Source organism: Aethalodelphis obliquidens, unplaced genomic scaffold (genome assembly GCF_003676395.1).
Source record: "Aethalodelphis obliquidens isolate GAN/ISIS:26980383/991018 unplaced genomic scaffold, ASM367639v1 scaffold3, whole genome shotgun sequence".
NCBI lineage: Eukaryota > Metazoa > Chordata > Mammalia > Artiodactyla > Delphinidae > Aethalodelphis > Aethalodelphis obliquidens.
The window spans coordinates 12,002,943-12,021,408 of NW_020837947.1; the positions used below are offsets into that span (position 1 = coordinate 12,002,943).

The following is an 18,466-nucleotide window of genomic DNA, read 5'->3' on the forward strand; positions in this document are numbered from 1 at the left end:
TTGAGCTTCTTTTTTGAGCAGTTTTACCCATTTGAAAAGGTTGTGATTCATGACTTTTATTCTTTCTTAACAATCTTATGAAGAACAAAGAGAAAATCTACTTTTAATATTCTACCAAATTTTATCTTATGATCTTGCAGTTAGCATTAATTAGGTCCACTGGACCCTTAGCTATATCTAAGATATGGTACGGGATCTTAGAGGTTTTATTTTCCTATATACTGAAACATTTTGCCATTTCATCATCCTAAGAATTATTCCATTATTACTCATCAATTACTCCCAACTGTAGCCAAAAAGACTAAAATAATAACAAAAAAAATGGAATTGTTGAGAAGCGTGATTCAACAGTGAAACCATCATCATTCAGTTTTACTGCATCACCAAAACCACTGCATTATATTTCAAGAAGGTATAAATAAGACTGGAGACATATCTGTAGTCTGCTTTTAGCTTTCCTTGGACAATGGATATTTAGATGTTTCATTTTCTGTCCATAACGGCAAAGAGAAGAAAACTGACAAAGAAACGTATTTCACAAAATTTTTTTTTTTTTTTTTTTTGGGCACAAAGCCTGCGGGATCTTAGCTCCCCGACCAGGGATTGAACCCGCGCCCTTGCCAGTGTAAGCGCAGAGTCCAAACCACTGGACCACCAGGAATTCCCAATATTTCACAACACTTAGACAAAGCAGATGATGAATGCAAAAAAAGACCGCAGCATTCTAGACTCTAATGGTAACGGTGAAATTTAATGTTTAAGTGAAATATCAGACGGTGAGTTTTCAAATGACTGCATCCCAAACGTATTTCTCAAACTCAAGAACTGATGAGCGAAAAATGTATCTCTAAGGACAAAAATCTCTAAGGGTATTTTCATTCAATTAGTCATTCAACAGGAAGGACTTCATCTTATAGTATTTTGGAACAAGAAGCTGGACTGTCTGTTTTGTTAAAAGAACATGTGACATTTGAACTTAGTTGACATAAAAAGGTTTGCTATATTTCAACTATATTAAAATTCCTAATTATGTTTATTTTCCCCTATCCCTTTAGCTTCGCTTTTAAATTATTTGTAAGATGACTAAAAAATATTTTTAAAAAACCAAAAAGACTCCATAGAACCCAGGTGGCAAATGACTTTTTACCCTGATATACTGATATACGTCCTTAGAATACATCCTGGTATATTCATCTTTAGTTTCTTCAGCAATGTCTTCAGGCAAAGCATCAGTGATAATACTGAGGGACTTCCCTGGTGGTCCAGTGGTTAAGAATCCGCCTTCCAATGCAGGGGGCCCGGGTTCAATCCCTGGTCAGGGAACTAAGATCCCACATGCTGCGGGGCAACTAAGCCCACACCGCAACTACTGAGCCCATGTGCCACAACGAAAGATCCTGCATGTCGCAACGAAGATCTCACGTGCCACAACTGAGACCCGACGCAGCCAAATAAATAAATAAAGATAATATCGAAAAAAATAGAAGACAAGGATAACAACAGTTAGCAGAGACTTTTTTCAAAATTGGATTAACATTCACTCAGTATCACATTTTGATCCCTTATAAATCTACTTTCCTCTATTTTTTTCTGTATAAGTGGCAGGAAAGAATGTCAAAAAACCTTACTGAAATCCACACATGCTATGCTACACCTACAGCATTTTCCTAATTTATGAGTCTAATAACCTTACATCATCAACCTCAGTACCCTGAAATGCAACTCAAGTCTCTTAATTATCACCCATCTTAGTTATCATGTTCAATTCTCCTCTTTCCATTATATTCTCCTCTATAAAAAACTACTGAAGCAAAGTAAGTTACATATTTCTGATATCCCACTGACAGCTCTTTATTAAGTAGCTGAATCTTCTATAATCTTTTTATTCCTAACATTCTTTTTAAAGCCCTTTTATTAGTCTTATCATTTTCATCATCAGCATTTCATTCTATGACTCTGACACCTTTTGGATATCCTGATAAAACAATTATCAAAATCACAACTCCAACTTACTCAAGACAATAGAAATCATTCCTCTTATGATATGATTGTTAGTCCCTTCACAATTCAACCATTCTCAGAAAGTGCTCCCATTTTCCACTGGTTTTCCATCATTAGATAAAAGACCTCAACCCACACCCAAGTGTGGTCAAAGCTGCAAGGAACAGAGTGGCACTAGCAAACCTATTCTTTTCTCTGAGGCGCTCTAATAAATTTCAGGCAGCAATACGGAGCTTACTGGTAAACAAAAATGCTTAATTTTTCTGCATGTTTCACCCCATCTTAAATACACTAAAGGGAACTGGTTTGATAGAGCCAATTACACAACTTATTAAATTTGTTACTCTGTTGATATTTACTTTTCAATTTTAAATTTGTGATAGGCTTTAAACACTATTCACCTTATGCATTAGAAAAGTTGCTTTTTTTTCTTCACTACTCCCTTTTCTTCACTGCTTATTTTTGAATAAGGAAGCTTTTAAGAACATCTACTCCTTTCAAAGAGATCTTATTACTATATCTTCTAAAATTTTGGAGATGGTATAGAGTAATCAACTAAGACCAGAGTTCTTTTTTCTGTTTTTGGTTGGTAAGATTCTTAAAACAAAATCACTCTCAAGTTTTTAGTAACTTTCACTTCAGTAACTTGGTGTTAATTACAAGCTCAAGCTCAAGATCCAGGTCAAGAGTACTACACCTTTACTGTCTCTGCTAAACCTTCATTCTACTGCTTCTGCTAAAACTTCTGAAATGAAATTGGAACTAAGGCAATTCAAAAGTGTCACATCTATAGCTGAACAAATCTGTTTAGATAAACTGTTCCATTACTACTACCTCTTGCCTCTGTAACAGCTCTGACAACCTGTTTCTCTTCCTTGAGTCACAACTTATGTTTTTCTTTAAATAACATCCAGGTTTTTTTTTTTTTTGGCCACACTGTGTGGCATGGGGGATCTTAGTTCCCTGACCAGGGATCGAACCCGGTCCCCTGCATTGGGAGTGTGGAGTCTTAACCACTGGACTGCCAGGGGAGTCCCCAAATGTTCTTTATTGTGCTTTGTCTTCAAGTTTCTGAATTCTTAGGCAGATATATTTTATTTTCTTGACATAAAATAATGCACCTACCCAACTACTTCTATCAGAATTATTTCTACAAAACAAGGTATGGAATTCCATTCTCATAATTCCAGGTACAAGTTCCAACATACAAATATCATCAAAATCCATTTTACAAGGACTTCCCTGGTGGCGCAGTGGCTGAGAGTCCGCCTGCCACTGCAGAGATCGAACACGGTTTCGATCCCCGGTCCCGGAGGATCCCACATGCTGCGGAGCGGCTGGGCCTGTGTGTCACAACTGTTGAGGCCCACACCCCTGGAGCCCAGGCCCCGCAACAAGCGTGGCCCCTGCTCACTGCAGCTAGAGGGAGCCCACGTGCAGCAGCGAAGACCAAACACCGCCAAAAATAAATAAATAAATTTATATTTTTTAAAAAAATCCATTTTACATTTACTCTTTGCATTAAAAGGGCAAGTTCGGGGACTATCCCTTCTTAAGTAATCCTCCCTCTTCCATATTTCCATAGTCCTTCATATATACCTCTATTTCAGAAACCAGGATTCTGCCTTGTGTTCATATAGATATATGCACTCCATTAGAGAAGAGCTTACTTGAGGCCAGACACTTCTCTGTTCATCTCTGTATGTATTACCTAACAATGCTCATACTTTAAAAATATTTGTGGTATTGTATTAAATTCATTAGAGTCAAAAAGGTTTGATTAGGAAGAAGTGTGAGTGGGGGGAATTCCCAGAAACTCATATCCAAACAGTTTAACATCCGTTAAGTATTTCTCATATAGAGCAAAAAGAGGCTTTGTAATGGATTTAACCCTAGCTTCACAACAATTTGACATATTTTATCAATTCTAAGGTATGATTTTTCTTTTCATTTTATCACCCTGAAATTTAGAAGATTCTTAAAACTCCAGGGGATGTTATATATACAAGTATCTAAAAATTCTTAGCTATACGTAAAATAATCGTGGGTCTTAAGACTGATGATATATGATACTGTGTACTTTAAGAGTAGATGTTTCGATTTCACTAAGCTTCAATTTCCTACAATGTAAATGAGATTCAAAATACCTATCGCATAAGCATTAACTGTAATCATGCCTAATAAAGCTCCTGCCACATACTAATAACAGTCTAATTAAAGACAGCAATCTATTTTGTCATCATCACCACCAACAACAGTAAAATCATCACTATCTTGGCTTGACAGGGAATTGAGAGGAAAGGAAAGTTTTCAGCTGTAATACTGAAACACCATCTCTGTCTTCTGTTCTCTAATTCCAGTATACTGAAATTAATGTTCTCAATGGATACATAAGTTGCCAGTAAACATTTTGATTACCAAAAAACAAAATGAAACAAAAAAACAAACAAAAACTGTAAAGGTCCTGAAAAGACTGATCTCCCTAGTAATAAACAGCTGAAGAAAAAAAATCACCAAATGACAGACTGTACAAAGCAGTAACTCTAAAGACCACAAGATGGGGATATAAACCTTTTGAGGCTGTTGCTGTTCCAGGAGTTGCTGTCTGAGATGTTCAAGATTTTGCTGCTGTAGCTGTTCTGCTATCTGATGAAAGATGGAATTGTTCACAGATTCTGAAACATGAGAACTAAAAGGAAAAACAAGTGGAAATGTATATTAAAATCCAATAAAGATAATATGATAATAACTGAATATTCGAAAAGAACACCCCAAAATGCAATTAAATGGAACATACTCTACTATTATACTCTATGTTTACTTTTGAAATATTCACACAGAAAATAGAATACCTCAGAACATTAATACGTTAAAATAGAAATATACTCTTCAATAGTGTTTCAATAGATGGATCACATGTTAGAGATACTCTGATGAAGATCTGATATTACTGCCTCACAATATTAAAATACATATAAATTAGAACTTTTTACATTACAGCATTTTAAGAAAATCTCAATAAAACACTTATAAAAAGAGTTAAAAGTACTTAAGCATTGTCACTCTAACTCCTTCTTTAAACTATGAGACAGTGGGAAAAATGTTCCATCAATCACTATATGTGAAATCTACCATCATAATTGATTATACACTTCATAAAACTAATCTGCTTTCTTTAGAAAAGCATTCACATTATTAGGTATGTTAACGGAAACAGTGTTTAGATAAGAGGAATTAATAATTTAACTATACTCTGGGAAATTCACACCTGGAATACACCTGGAATTCTGGGTGCCACAAGGCAAGACATGAACAAAAAAGAGGGCATCCCAAAAGGGGCAATCAGGATGGTGAGAAGTCTTGAAACAGTTGGAAAAAAGTGTACTTCATCTGGAGCAAATAAACCTAAGGGGAAGAATGATACCTATCTTCAAATACTGGAATGGCTATTTCTTTCTCAAAAGAAAATGGAGCAAATTTGTTTCCTTGCTTCAGAAAGCAAAATGGATCAGTGTATAGAAAGCAAATCAAATAAGGTTCAGTAACAAAAGATCACACAGTATTAAAAATTACCTTCTTGTCACAGAAGGCATTAAAACAATGGATAAATCACCTATACAGATGGTTAAAGGAGATTACTACATTGCTCAGGACACTAAGCTACATGATCTCAAATGCTTCTTACAACTTTAGAATTCATAAGCTAAAACATTAGTTTTTAATTTTTTCAAGTAGAATCTCTATCATAAGCATATAATTGCAATTTTACATATAAGTATATTTTTAATATATTATCACAATATAGAAAACTAAATAACTATTGAAATAAGATTTCTAGAGGCTTTCCCCACTCATCATCCCTTTCTAATCGTCCCACCTTCCACCCCTGCTCTCCAACATCCTCCTTCCCTCTGGTCCTCTCATGAACCCTCACCGAACCTAAGGCTCTGCAGAACTGTATCACTGATTTAAAGAAAAACATAAATCCATTTCTTTAACAAACAAAATCCCTACAACCCTATTCCTTACTTCTGATTAGTCTGATCTACTCCCAGAATTTAGTATACTTCCTAGTAGTGCCCACTGGCACTAGAAGCAAACGTCTTTCCTATAAATATTCTTACAACAGAGTTAAATAACTTAAAGCCTAATATAGACAACAGAAAATAACACAACTAGATTTATCAACACATCAATTTTCCAGTAAAGAATATTGACATATCCCAATTATTTACAAAGTTCTTAGGAAGAGTCAAAATAACACAGGGAAGCAACAAGCAGCAATTCTACCATCTTTCTGTAATGTGAGAGCTCAAGAGCCTGAAATAATAACTCAACTCACTCAAAGTACACTCAGTAGCTCAATGGCAACGTCCCATACAATGTTTATAAAGATAACAGAAAAAATTTATGGTTTATAAAGAAAAACATAATGACTCTTACAGTTGAGAAGCTGGAATTTCCTTTTTGGGCTCTTCACTATGCTCAGAATCTTCCCCAAAATCAAACCTATCCATCAACTTCTAAGTGGGGGAAAAAAAAAAGAGAAAGAGACAAATTTAAAAGTGCTTTGCACAAATAAAAGTTGCAAATGCTATTTTGAAGGTCACTGACATCCCATTAATTTATCTCTATCATTTAAAATGTAAATGTTTCATATCATTTTATTGTTATACTCCAATAAAACATTTTATTTGAGCGGATCTTTACTTTTCTTCAGGGCATTTTGACAGACATTGCCTTATGAAGCAAAACAATCATGACACGCAGGATAAATACCAATACTCTTAACTTTATAAAAGAGAGGATTAGGATTAAAATAATTAAGTGGCTTGTCAATAGTAACAGAGCTTGATTAAAAAAAAAATCTAGAACTATAATCAACAGATCTGTTACTAGCGCAGTTCTCTCAGAATGCTCCATTGTCTTCTAAATGGTCAATTTAAAGACTTTTTGGAAGCTGCAGGCTAAAAAAGTCTAAGTAATAATCTCATAAATCAATATTTATACTTCTATGAAAATTACAGTAGCAGAAATAAAAATAATACAGATAACACTTCCAAAGTATTATAATATTCCCATAAATAGCAAGAATATTAAGCATATCACACAAGTTAAACATAAAAGATTTTCAACTTTAAAAACACTATTCTTGGGGCTTCCCTGGTAGCACAGTGGTTGAGAGTCCGCCTGCCAATGCAGGGGACACAGCTTCGTGCCCCCGTCTGGGAAGATCCCACATGCCGCGGAGCGGCTGGGCCTGTGAGCCATGGCCGCTGAGCCTGCATGCCCGGAGCCTGTGCTCCACAACGGGAGAGGCCACAACAGCGAGAGGCCCGCGTACAGCAAAAAAAAAACCAAAAAACCCACTATTCTTTAGTTAGACCTCGATTTATCACAGCATAGTAACAACTTGTAAAGAAGCTTTCCTTTGAACTTTCACATACTTTACAATTTTAATTCTAGCAGATTAAAATTATAGGACGGACACCATAATTAATATATTTGTAACATCCATAAAATAAATTAGGAAGTATAAAAATAATTATCTGCCTCAACAGTGAATACAGGGGGCTTCCCTGGTGACGCAGTGGTTGAGAATCCACCTGCCAATGCAGGGGACACGGGTTCGAGCCCTGGTCCAGGAAGATCCCACATGCCACGGAGCAACTAAGCCTGTGCGCCACAACTACTGAGCCTGCCGCTCTAGAGCCCGCGAGCCACAACTACTGAAGCCCGTGGGCCTAGAGCCTGTGCTCCACAACAAGAGAAGCCACCGCAGTGAGAAGCCCGTGCACCGCAACTAGAGAAAGCCCACACGCAGCAACGAAGACCCAACGCACCCAAAAATAAAATAAATTTATTTTAAAAAAAAGTGAATACACAATTTTACTGACCAGTTATTATTAGTCAAAAGAAAATATTCTAAATGTTGCCAGTGGAATTATAAAATTACTTAATTTCTTTCAGAAATTTGAACTTTTTCTAAAATTTGTATCTTATAGAGTATGATGGATGTTAAAATATAAAATAGTGCTACGGTAAAATGTAATTTACAGAATTGGAATATACATGATAGTACAGAAAATTCAGTTCTTCATACAGAACAGATCTCTTATCTTAGTTTTTACCTTGTTAAAAGACACTCCCTGTTCTAGGGGATTAAGGGTGCTGGCTGCTGCAGCCGCTGCTGTGAGCTGTGCTGTAAGAGCCTGCAGCTGGACCACAAGGCCGGCATCCAGGGCTTGCAAGATGGAAGGCTGAGGCTTCTGCTGCTGTATCTGTAAAGTCTGTATTAACTGCTGAAGCTAAAGGGTGGGGGAAAAAAAAAAAAGAAAATTACTACAAACGGGTGTTGGGTTTGTAATAAGAATACTCATCTAAAACTTTTGGTCAATAAAATTTACCATTCTACAGTCTAGAGACCAAGAAAAAATATATACTAATTTAAAACAGTTTTTTTTTTAAAAAAAAAAGACTTTTTGTGTGTGCCATATATAACACAGTCCTTAATAAGTTTGTCTTGCTTCTGGAAAGTCAGGGAAGTTTAAACAAAATAAAATGATCACACCATGACCAACGGATAAAAAAACTCATCACAAGCAGACTTTTTTCCACTAAGCTTTTTCATCCCTTCTTCAATTAACTCAATCTCTGTAAAAGGACGAGCACTTACAACTGCTTTTACTATCATTCAGATTTACCATCTGATAACACATTCCTGAAAGCAGCTAAGAAAATAAGAAATCTGTCCCTTGGAGCAGTCTGAAACTAAGGAAATTAAAGGTGAATAGTGTCAACAAGAGTTGAAAGCAATCCCTGTCCCCCCATTCACCCTCCCTCTTAAAAAATAGAAACAGTAGTAAGATGCTGAAGATAGTTCAGTTCAGTAAACCCTATATATAACCTAGTAGTAATTAATACTTTCCTACTCAAGATGTAAACCCAAGTTAAATCTGAAAATCATCAGTTTAGAATAGAAAAAGAAAAATAGAAAAGCTATTGCTAAATAAGACATTTGCACTCTTCAAGTTCAGTTTACAGTGGGAGAAGGTAAAAATATGCACGATGAAAGTAAAATAATTTCATCTGAAATAGCAACATTAAGAAACAAACTAGTGTCTTTACCTATCATACCAAAATTTACTACAAACTACTGATGTGATAGGAAAGAAACTACAAAAACATATGATAGTTGAGCTACTGCACTGAGGAAGCTCCAAAACAGGATGGATGAATAAGAGGGAGGGAGAGAGAGAGGAAAGAAGAAAGTAAGGCAATTATCACATTTCTCCTTTACACATTTTAAATGTTCCTTTTGACATCTCCATTTCCCCCCACAGCACTGTTGTTCTTTCAGGTACCCAGGCTCAAACACTGAAGCACCCTACTTTCTTTCCTCTGCTCTGACTTCATATCTTATAGATCACTGTGACTTCCTGACTCCTTGTTCTATTCTTCCAGAAAATCCACACTCTGGCCAAAAGTATTTTTTTAATAGATGTCTTTTAAAATGACATTTGCTTTACGAATTACTTTCAAAATATCATTATCACAAAAGGTTATTAATTCTATAATTTAATCTAATATCCAATTCAGTTTCCCAACTGTCCCAAAAATGTAGAAACTGGATCCAATCTAAGACGATAATTGAACTGTTTTTTTACATTTGTAAATCACTAAAATGGTTCCATATTTTTTTTGAGATTGTCTTTTAAAGAGTCCACAACTGCACCGTTTTTTACTTATTCATATCACAATTAACCTGCTTTTTAGAGGATAAGTTAAAAAAAAAAAACCAAACAGATGCTAGACTATCCTCATATCTTTCCATGACTAGTTCCATTTAAAGTCTCAATTCAAATGTCACTTTGTCAAAGATGCCTTCTCCTGGCTACCCTAATTCTGACCCCTTCCCCCAAACTTAGTCACTGTAAAGACTTACCCTGTTTTAAGTCATATATCACTATCTAAATAATGTTTTATACTTCTTTACTGTTTGTCTCCCCTAAGATAGATAGGTATCTTCTTCAAGGTAGAAGACTTCCCTGCCTTGTTACTGGAATAACAATAGCACCTAATAACGTCTGGCACAAACTGTGCACTTAATTATTTTGGTGTGAAACGAATTATTTGTAAAATAATCTTTAATGGCATAAAAGTGTTCATGATGCATTACTAAATGAAAAGAAAACCAAGTTACACAGTACTATATGTAGTGTAGTCATTTTTAAAAAATAAAACACATACTCCTTAGGTGGTACATAATGAAACAATGTGTTAGGAAAATAATGAGTCCTAAATCATTGACATAATAAAAAAGCTGCTCACCTGTTGGCCTTGAGGACTTTGTAAGATCTGAGCTACAGCTGCAAGTGTATCTGTATTTGTTATCTGAGACACCCACGGATCAGGTAAACCTTGGACCACATTGGCTGGAGTAACAGGTGTCACAGGAGTTCCTTTTAGAAAAGACATCAAACCCAACCCCAATAAATATGTAGGTACATAAATAAGACTTGGAAAAGTAGAGAGATTTGTTCTGTCACTTTTATAAAATATGTACAGATTTATATAAATGTAATTTTACTGTCTCCATTTTGAAAAACCATTACAGAATCAGGTATGTTAAAACAACAACAATTAAAAAAAAACGACCTAAAAGAGCTATCCATACTTGTTCTCAATTAACTAAGTTACTACTTTAAAGGAACCTACAGGGATTTCCCTGGTGGTGCAGTGGCTAAGACTCCACGCTCCTAATGCAGGGGGCACAGGTTCAACCCCTGGTCAGGGAACTAAGATCCCATATGCCCCATGGCATGGCCAAAAATAAAAAATAACTTAAAAAAATAAACAAAATAAAGGAGGCTTTAATACTTGCAAGTCATTAAAAATCTTATTAAAGAAGAAAATTCAATGACATAAGGAAATATTCAAAATGCAATCTTTCATGAAAAAAATTATTATAAAATAGTGTGCATAACATAAAACTATTTTTGTTCCAAAATATGTGTGTCTGTGTATGTATACACACACACATCAAAAACGAAATATATACCAAAATGTTAACAAATGTAATTCTTGGACTATGATAAAAAATTTCAAATGTCATTTAAATACCTTAAAAAAAAAACAAAACATGATTTTGAGATTATTACTAAACATTCTCCTCTCCATTAAATAAATTTTTCAGGGTTCTCTTTATATTAGTAGTCTTAGTTCACTGTGAATATCAAGATGATATATATGCAAGTTTAAAAGATTACAGTCTAAATCAGGAAAAACTTAACTGACACACCAATTTCCAAAGCTCATTATGTTTCTAGGGATTTTAAAAACTAAGCTTTTTAATTTTTAGAAAAGAATTACACACAAATATAACTTCTGATTTTATTTTTCACTTAAACTGCATTTCCTTTCATTTACCTAATGCTAGACAAATTCTCCTGCACTGTCAAATTATTATTTCATCTATGAATAATCACCTGAAAAGCATGAATAGAATACTCAGAAAATCTATCAAAGCAACATACCTGGGGTATTGCTCATAGCAGCAGTAGTACTGGCCAAAACAGGTGTGACAACTGGAGGAGGAATCCCTGCTGCCATATCCAAAAGAGGTTGAATAATCTCACTTTTAAATACATTATTCTTCTGCCATAAGTTTAATACTCTCACTATTTTACTCTACAGGAAAAAAGAAAAATGATATTTTGGTTTTTTTGCTTTCAAAACCTTAGCACAGTCATATCTTAGAGGCTACTTGGACAATAGATAGGAAGGATGGATTAAAATACTGCTATGATACTTTCCAGCCCTGATATTATGTTTCTATAATTTTGCATTTATTAACTTTAACTCACTTGCAAAAATATTCATTCTGATGAATATACAAGTTAATGAAAGCAATATTTAGCAGAAAGAAGGAAGGAATGGTAACTAGGTTTCACCTTCTACATGAACACTAATGAGATGGTTACAGTTAGCTGGAGAACTGTGTTAAGGATTCTGAGGCTTAGCACTAAAGTTATATTTACTGTTGATTTTAATTTTATCTTTTAAAAAAGTAACTTCAAGAGAAAATCCCTATCTTATGGGACTTTAAAAAAAATTTTTCATTTTAAAACTATCTAAGAACAAGAAAGGGTATTTCCTCACATAAGAATTTAACCAAATTTACTTTCTGCCACCACTGTTCAGCATATAAAAGTTCTGTAAACAGCAGTATTAGTTACTGACTACTGTAATGCTACTTAACTCCAGTAGAATAAGTTAAATGACAGAGGCTGAAATTAGTACTAAAAAGAGCCTTTTGTTAAATAATCTATTTTGTAATGGGTTGTTTTTGTTTTTTTTTTTGGCGGTACGCGGGCCTCTCACTGTTGTGGCCTCTCCTGTTGCAGAGCACAGGCTCCAGACGCTCAGGCTCAGCGGCCATGGCTCACGGGCCCAGCTGCTCCGCGGCATGTGGGATCTTCCCAGACCGGGGCACGAACCCGTGTCCCCTGCCATCAGCAGGCAGACTCTCAACCACTGCGCCACCAGGGAAGCCCCAGGAATTTTTAAGAATATCTGGTTCACCTTTAAATCACTCATAATATTATATCGACATATTTTCAAACTATGTCCAAGCTAAATTAACATGCAAATTTTTGTATTTCAAATGAAGCATAGGAAAGTTACACAAAGAATGCTTCATATCTTCTGATTTAACTATTTTTCCTAAGATGTAGGCACTAAGAAAGTGTCTTATATTTTTTTTGCTTTACATAAAAAAAAAATCTTCCAGTTCCCAAGATACTCACCAAGCACTAAAAGTAGTCCCCGTCTGGTAAGTATCATTCTGTGTATCTACCTACACACAAATAATGCCTCTCCTTTATGGAGTTTATGCACTGAGATTACAGCAGCAATGTAATCTTTCCTACTATGGTTATTAAAAAAAAAAATCCCTATATACTAAACTTTATTATAAATGAGAAACATTATTATTATGAAATCTACGAATTCAAGACTGACTTGTTCATTGTAACTGATAGAAATCCAAGTCCAAACCAGTGAAATTCCTAAATCAAAGTGTTTAAGTTACTTCAAAAATGTTTATATAAAATTTCAAATGAGTTATTTTAGGTGGGATTCTAAGGCATCTACTTTAAGTCTCAACTGTGATGGGTTACTTAAAAACTAGAAGCATTCTTTCTGCCTGCATAGAATTATCAACGTACCAAAGTTAATTAAAAGAAAAAAATCTGCTTCAAGAAGCATATCCAAGAACAGTTTACAAAGAATGATACAATGATAAATTTATCTCCATGTCTATTATAACAAGACTTCTTTTGTTTCAAAACTGTACAATAGTTAAAATAAAATAAAATAAAACTGAAAAACAATGATAAATTTATCTCCATGTCTATCTATTATAACAAGACTTCTTTTGTTTCAAAACTGTACAATAGTTAAAGTTAACTTAAATTAAAAATAAAAACTACCTAGGGCTTCCCTGGTGGCTAGGTGGTTGAGAGTCCACCTGCCGATGCAGGGGACACAGGTTCGTGCCCCAGTCCGGGAAGATCCCACATGCCGCAGAGCGGCTAGGCCCGTGAGCCATGGCCGCTGAGCCTGCACGTCCGGAGCCTGTGCTCCGCAATGGGAGAGGCCACAACAGTGAGAGGCCCACGTACCGCAAATAAATAAATAAATAATAAAATAAAATAAAATAAAAAAATAAAGACTACCTAATCTTGTACTTGAGGGAAGGTAAAAGATTTGTGGTGAGCTTTTAAGTTTTGTGGCTCTTCCTCAGAGTAACAGTTAGTCTTCACTTGTTCGTTCCTTTTCCTACAAAATCAATACTGCAATCAACTCTGTCAGAAAAAGGACACTAAATTTCCAAATCAGCATCCAAGATACGTAACCTTCTACTATCTTTGAGCACCTATGAGGATAAACAGCGCCTTTTTATTCTCCCTCAGGTCCCAAAGCTTTTGTTTAATGTGGGAAAGAATATTTATTCATTCAGATCCAGCAGACCCAGTAGTGTGGTTTCTAGCACTAAGAAAACTCTACCATGACAAAGGAATTTTGATATGCAGTTATTTTCTATTAATTATTTGGTAAATCCACTTTTCACAGACACTAAATAGGTAAATATCAGCTCAAGTCAAATAATCAAAATTCTGAATTGGTTGTGCGTGTAAATAAGTAAGATTTTAGGATAATTCCAAATGCTTATTAGAGCCAGTTTCTTTAACACCAACTGCTTCAATAAATTAAAAAGTAGCAAAATCAACTATGTCTTTCCACTCTGTTTAAGGAAAGTCTAACAACAAAGAGGAACATGGAGAGTGCGATAACTAAACATGCAAATTCGGAATAACGAAGAGTAACAGTAACATAACAACAACATAACATGGCAAAATTAAGACAAACAGGTAATTACTGTAGTGACTTAAAAAAAAGGAAAAAGGCAGCATACCTTGTCGTCTCCAGGGCAACGATATAAATTCTGGAAAGTGCTAATGATGTTATTACTAAATCTGGGTGCGAACACATCCTTTTCTTGACCAAACTGATGTCGAGATTGTCGTACAATAGAGTCAATAACGTAAAGTCCAGGTACCTTGTATTCTGGTTTACACTGAAGAAAAAAAGAAGAGGGGGAAGGGAAGCAAATGAGAAGGTTAAAATTCTTGATATACAAATGTCACCACAAATCCTGTACAAACACAAAAACACTGCTCATACTGAGGTGATGAACATTCGAGGTTGACTATTCCACACGGTCTGTCTCTGGAATGGTATTTGAAAGAATCTACTTTGGCTACTCTACATATTCAGTTCAACTGCCAATCACCTAAGTTCTGAAATAGCGCTGAGTAACTGGCTTGAACAATAAAAAACAAAAGATAAGGTACTGTTATAATAAAAAAAAAATGTTTAATGATTTTGAAAAGCCAAATAAAAGGAAGCAGCAAATTCAGGAAAGAAAAGCACTGGTAAAAGCATTGCCAACATGCCTTAGACTTCGTCTGAAACATATAGGGAAAGGATTTCTGTACTAATGAAGGTACAAATCAAATGACAAATTGTAACACTCCAAACACAATGAACCCAAAGTTTCAAAACTTTTCTCAAATACCACACCTATACAAAAGACAAGACACTACCATTATGATTCTAGGAATCTATCCTATGAAAACATTTTTTAGCTACTCCACTGATCAATGTTTCTCAACCTTACCCATTACCCAATCTGAAGAATATGAAAGTCTCCTACTTTCCAGAGCACAAGGAAGAATCCTTTCACTATCAAGCTCACTGCTTCGATTTCTTCCACATCCAGAAGCATAAGAACACCTGCCTCCCAAACATATACTGATAAAAATGAAATTATGGCTGCAAAAAGCAGGGTCAAATTCTGGGTGTAATTCGGTATTTCACCCAAAGTAATTTCATAGAAATCATATATGGACTAAATCAAAATTGCATTCTTGAAAAACTTCCTGGAAACCCAAGGACCAGTGGGTAAAGGATCCTCAATCTACCTCCAACACAGACATACATGCTTCTAAACAGGATTTTCAGTCAAGACAATGAGTGATTTCATTCTGCAAAAAGACCAGATGATTCTTCATTTGTTCCTTCAAATCCCTTTTAAGAACCTTCTCTTTAAGGTCATTATTAAGAAAATGAAGAGACCTTTAGCACCAATTCACAAGTGTCTACTGCAAGGTTCTGGCTGTTTAGTACTTGAAACATTTAATAAAAGGGCAGTATGCTGGTGACTGGACATTAAAGTTTTAGGTTTAACCTACCAAAAAGTTTCAAAACTGTCTGCTCGGGCTTCCCTGGTGGCGCAGTGGTTGACAGTCCGCCTGCCGATGCAGGGGACACGGGACATGATGCCCCGGTCCGGGAGGATCCCACATGCCGCGGAGCGGCTGGGCCCGTGAGCCATGGCCGCTGAGCCTGCGCGTCCGGAGCCAGTGCTCCGCAAGGGGAGAGGCCACAGCAGTGAGAGGCCCACGTACCGCAAAAAAAAACAAAACAAAAAAACCTGTCTGCTCTATTGAAAGTTACTGTTTTAAAAGTCTGAAATAGTTTTTTCCCTCATGTTCCTCCCCAAATCTAGCATATCTGTCCCTCAGTTCATATAACTGGCCAGGGCTATTTTCCTTTGACTACCATACATTCAAAGAAATATTCACCTAGCCAGGCAAATAATACATCCAGTAAAGAAAAGAAATTTTTTTAAATTTAATGAAAAGCAAGACAACTCTGTTAAAAATCATCTATTTCCCAATGCCGAAAACACAGATAAAATAATCTGATATATAATCTATTACTTTACAGAAATGATTATCTTGAGACTAAGGCTAAATAAAATTTATAAGTTGCTGGTAAGAGTTATTAAAATTAATACTGAATGGTAAGTAATAAAAGTGATTAATGCAGTGAGTTTTGTTTAAACAAATACACCTTTTTCTCTGATTTATAATAAAAACTCGATTGTAAACTCACAATACATAAGAATCATGAGTACATAACACAATAAATGGGCCTTCCTCGCCTACTGTGAAGATTCCAAAGCTTCAAAAATGTTAGCAGTTTTATTATTAAGCTATAAAGATAATTCTTCTTCCACAATATCTTTAGAAACACTATATTAACGTGTTATGGTACAGAATTTCCTTCACTGACAGACTAGGCATTTTTATGTGTCTGCCACATAAAATGGCAAAAAAAAATTATGTACGATTTAAATGTTGTAGAAGTTTTAAGATTACAATATTTGGTAAACTTGGCTAAGTCACCAACTAGAAACTTGAGAGGCGAATTAAGACCAAAAAATCTGAAATGTTTTCAATCTCTTTTTCAAGTTCTGGCAGTACTGAAAACACAAGAATTCCTAAGACTCCAATGTCACGAGGTATTTTTTACACTTTGAATAACAATTGTGGCTGTACTTACAAAGCACTAAATGATGCTGACAGGAGCATGTAAGAAAAGAGGGCTGGTCTCAGGAAACAGTTATACCTAATACCAAATGAATTCTCACAGTGAATAGAGCATGCTTCCAAAGGAAGGAGAGGAAAAGGAACCATTCTGAGACAGCCACAGCATTCAGTTCTTCACAAGGTCTTCTCTCAGGAGAAACTTTTTAACCAGAGCCTAACTTGCCGAGGTTGTATCAGAGCCTAACTAACCCACACTTAGGGAAACAGAACCTGCATTTCAACAAGATCTCTAGGTAATTCCTGTGCACAAAAGTAGTTTAAGAAGCACTGTTTATAGACACTGAACCTTTTGAAAAAGATTTTTAAAAGCTTTAGAACAATGAAATTTTCCAATCACCAACATTTGTATTTTCTAGTTGGATTTACCTAAAACACAGCATACGTGTTATTTTACCCCATGCCTTAAGCTTCAACTCACGAGTTGTTCACCTCAAAATATGTTTTACCAATACTTTAAGTTTTGAGAGAACAAGACTTTAAGAGAAAAAAAGCTGAATCACATAAAGGTTAACTGATTTATTCAAGATTATCTAGCTAGTTTAGTGACACAGTAATATCACTTTGATTCATGCTCCAGTCAACTATTTTCGTTCAAGAAACACACTGCAACCTTGCCAAGTCCTTAATGCCATTTACCTCTGATCCTCAAACTGGTTCTGCTTACATCTAGGCATGAACAATGGGCAGAATACAAAACCTAAATTCAATTACAGATATCCTACAGTACAATATTACAAGTTATAAAAGTTATGTACTCCTCCCAAAAAAATGTGGCACCAATAGGGCACTGATCACAAAGGGGCAAAGAAATATAATCTAGTCACCTCGGACCCTGGTTACAAAAAAAATTACTAAGTGTATGCCAAACAGCTGTTTTCAACTTCATCTCCCTCTGCTTACCCCGGAAAATGGAACTTCAGGTCTATATAATAAGATGTAGGATGTGTAATGCCCTAATGGATGAGACAAAATGAATCAGCAGAAGGAAAGTGGCTGGTATTTTTACTACATTTTACCACATCTTATCTAAAAGGAAGACTGCTCTCTAAGCATTCAGCTTCAAATAACAAGGGAGAATTTCTTTAAAGGCTATAAAAAATAATGAATCTATAATTTCATTAAAAATCAATCATATTGGGGGGCTTCCCTGGTGGCACAGTGATTAAGAGTCCGCCTGCCAATGCAGGGGACACGGGTTCAAGCCCTGGCCCAGGAAGATCCCATATGCCGCGAAGCAACGAAGCCCGTGCGCCACAACTACTGAGCCTGCGCTCTACAGCCCACGAACCACAATTACTGAGCCCGCGTGCCTAGAGCCCTGCTCTGCAACAAGAGAAGCCACCGCAACAAAAAGCCTGCTCGCCGCAACGAAGAGTAGCCCCCGCTCACCGCAACTAGAGAAAGCCCGTGCACAGCAACAAAGACCCAACGCAGCCAAAAAATAA

The 18,466-nt window shown here is 35.8% G+C and overlaps 1 protein-coding gene across 11 annotated transcripts in view; it reads right to left on the bottom strand.

Annotated features, from left to right (window-relative positions):
* The window catches only part of SCAF8 (SR-related CTD associated factor 8), a 197,957-nt gene that overhangs the window by 142,557 nt on the left and 36,934 nt on the right, over positions 1-18,466 (bottom strand). For all 11 annotated transcript variants that reach the window (XM_027082875.1, XM_027082867.1, XM_027082814.1 and 8 more), the window contains 6 exons: positions 14,480-14,641; positions 11,538-11,691; positions 10,333-10,463; positions 8,133-8,309; positions 6,445-6,524; positions 4,573-4,690 (listed from right to left, as the gene is read on the bottom strand). In XM_027082875.1, coding sequence (XP_026938676.1) covers positions 4,573-4,690; positions 6,445-6,524; positions 8,133-8,309; positions 10,333-10,463; positions 11,538-11,691; positions 14,480-14,641 — 822 coding nt within the window. The remainder of the gene's footprint in view (positions 1-4,572; positions 4,691-6,444; positions 6,525-8,132; positions 8,310-10,332; positions 10,464-11,537; positions 11,692-14,479; positions 14,642-18,466) is intronic.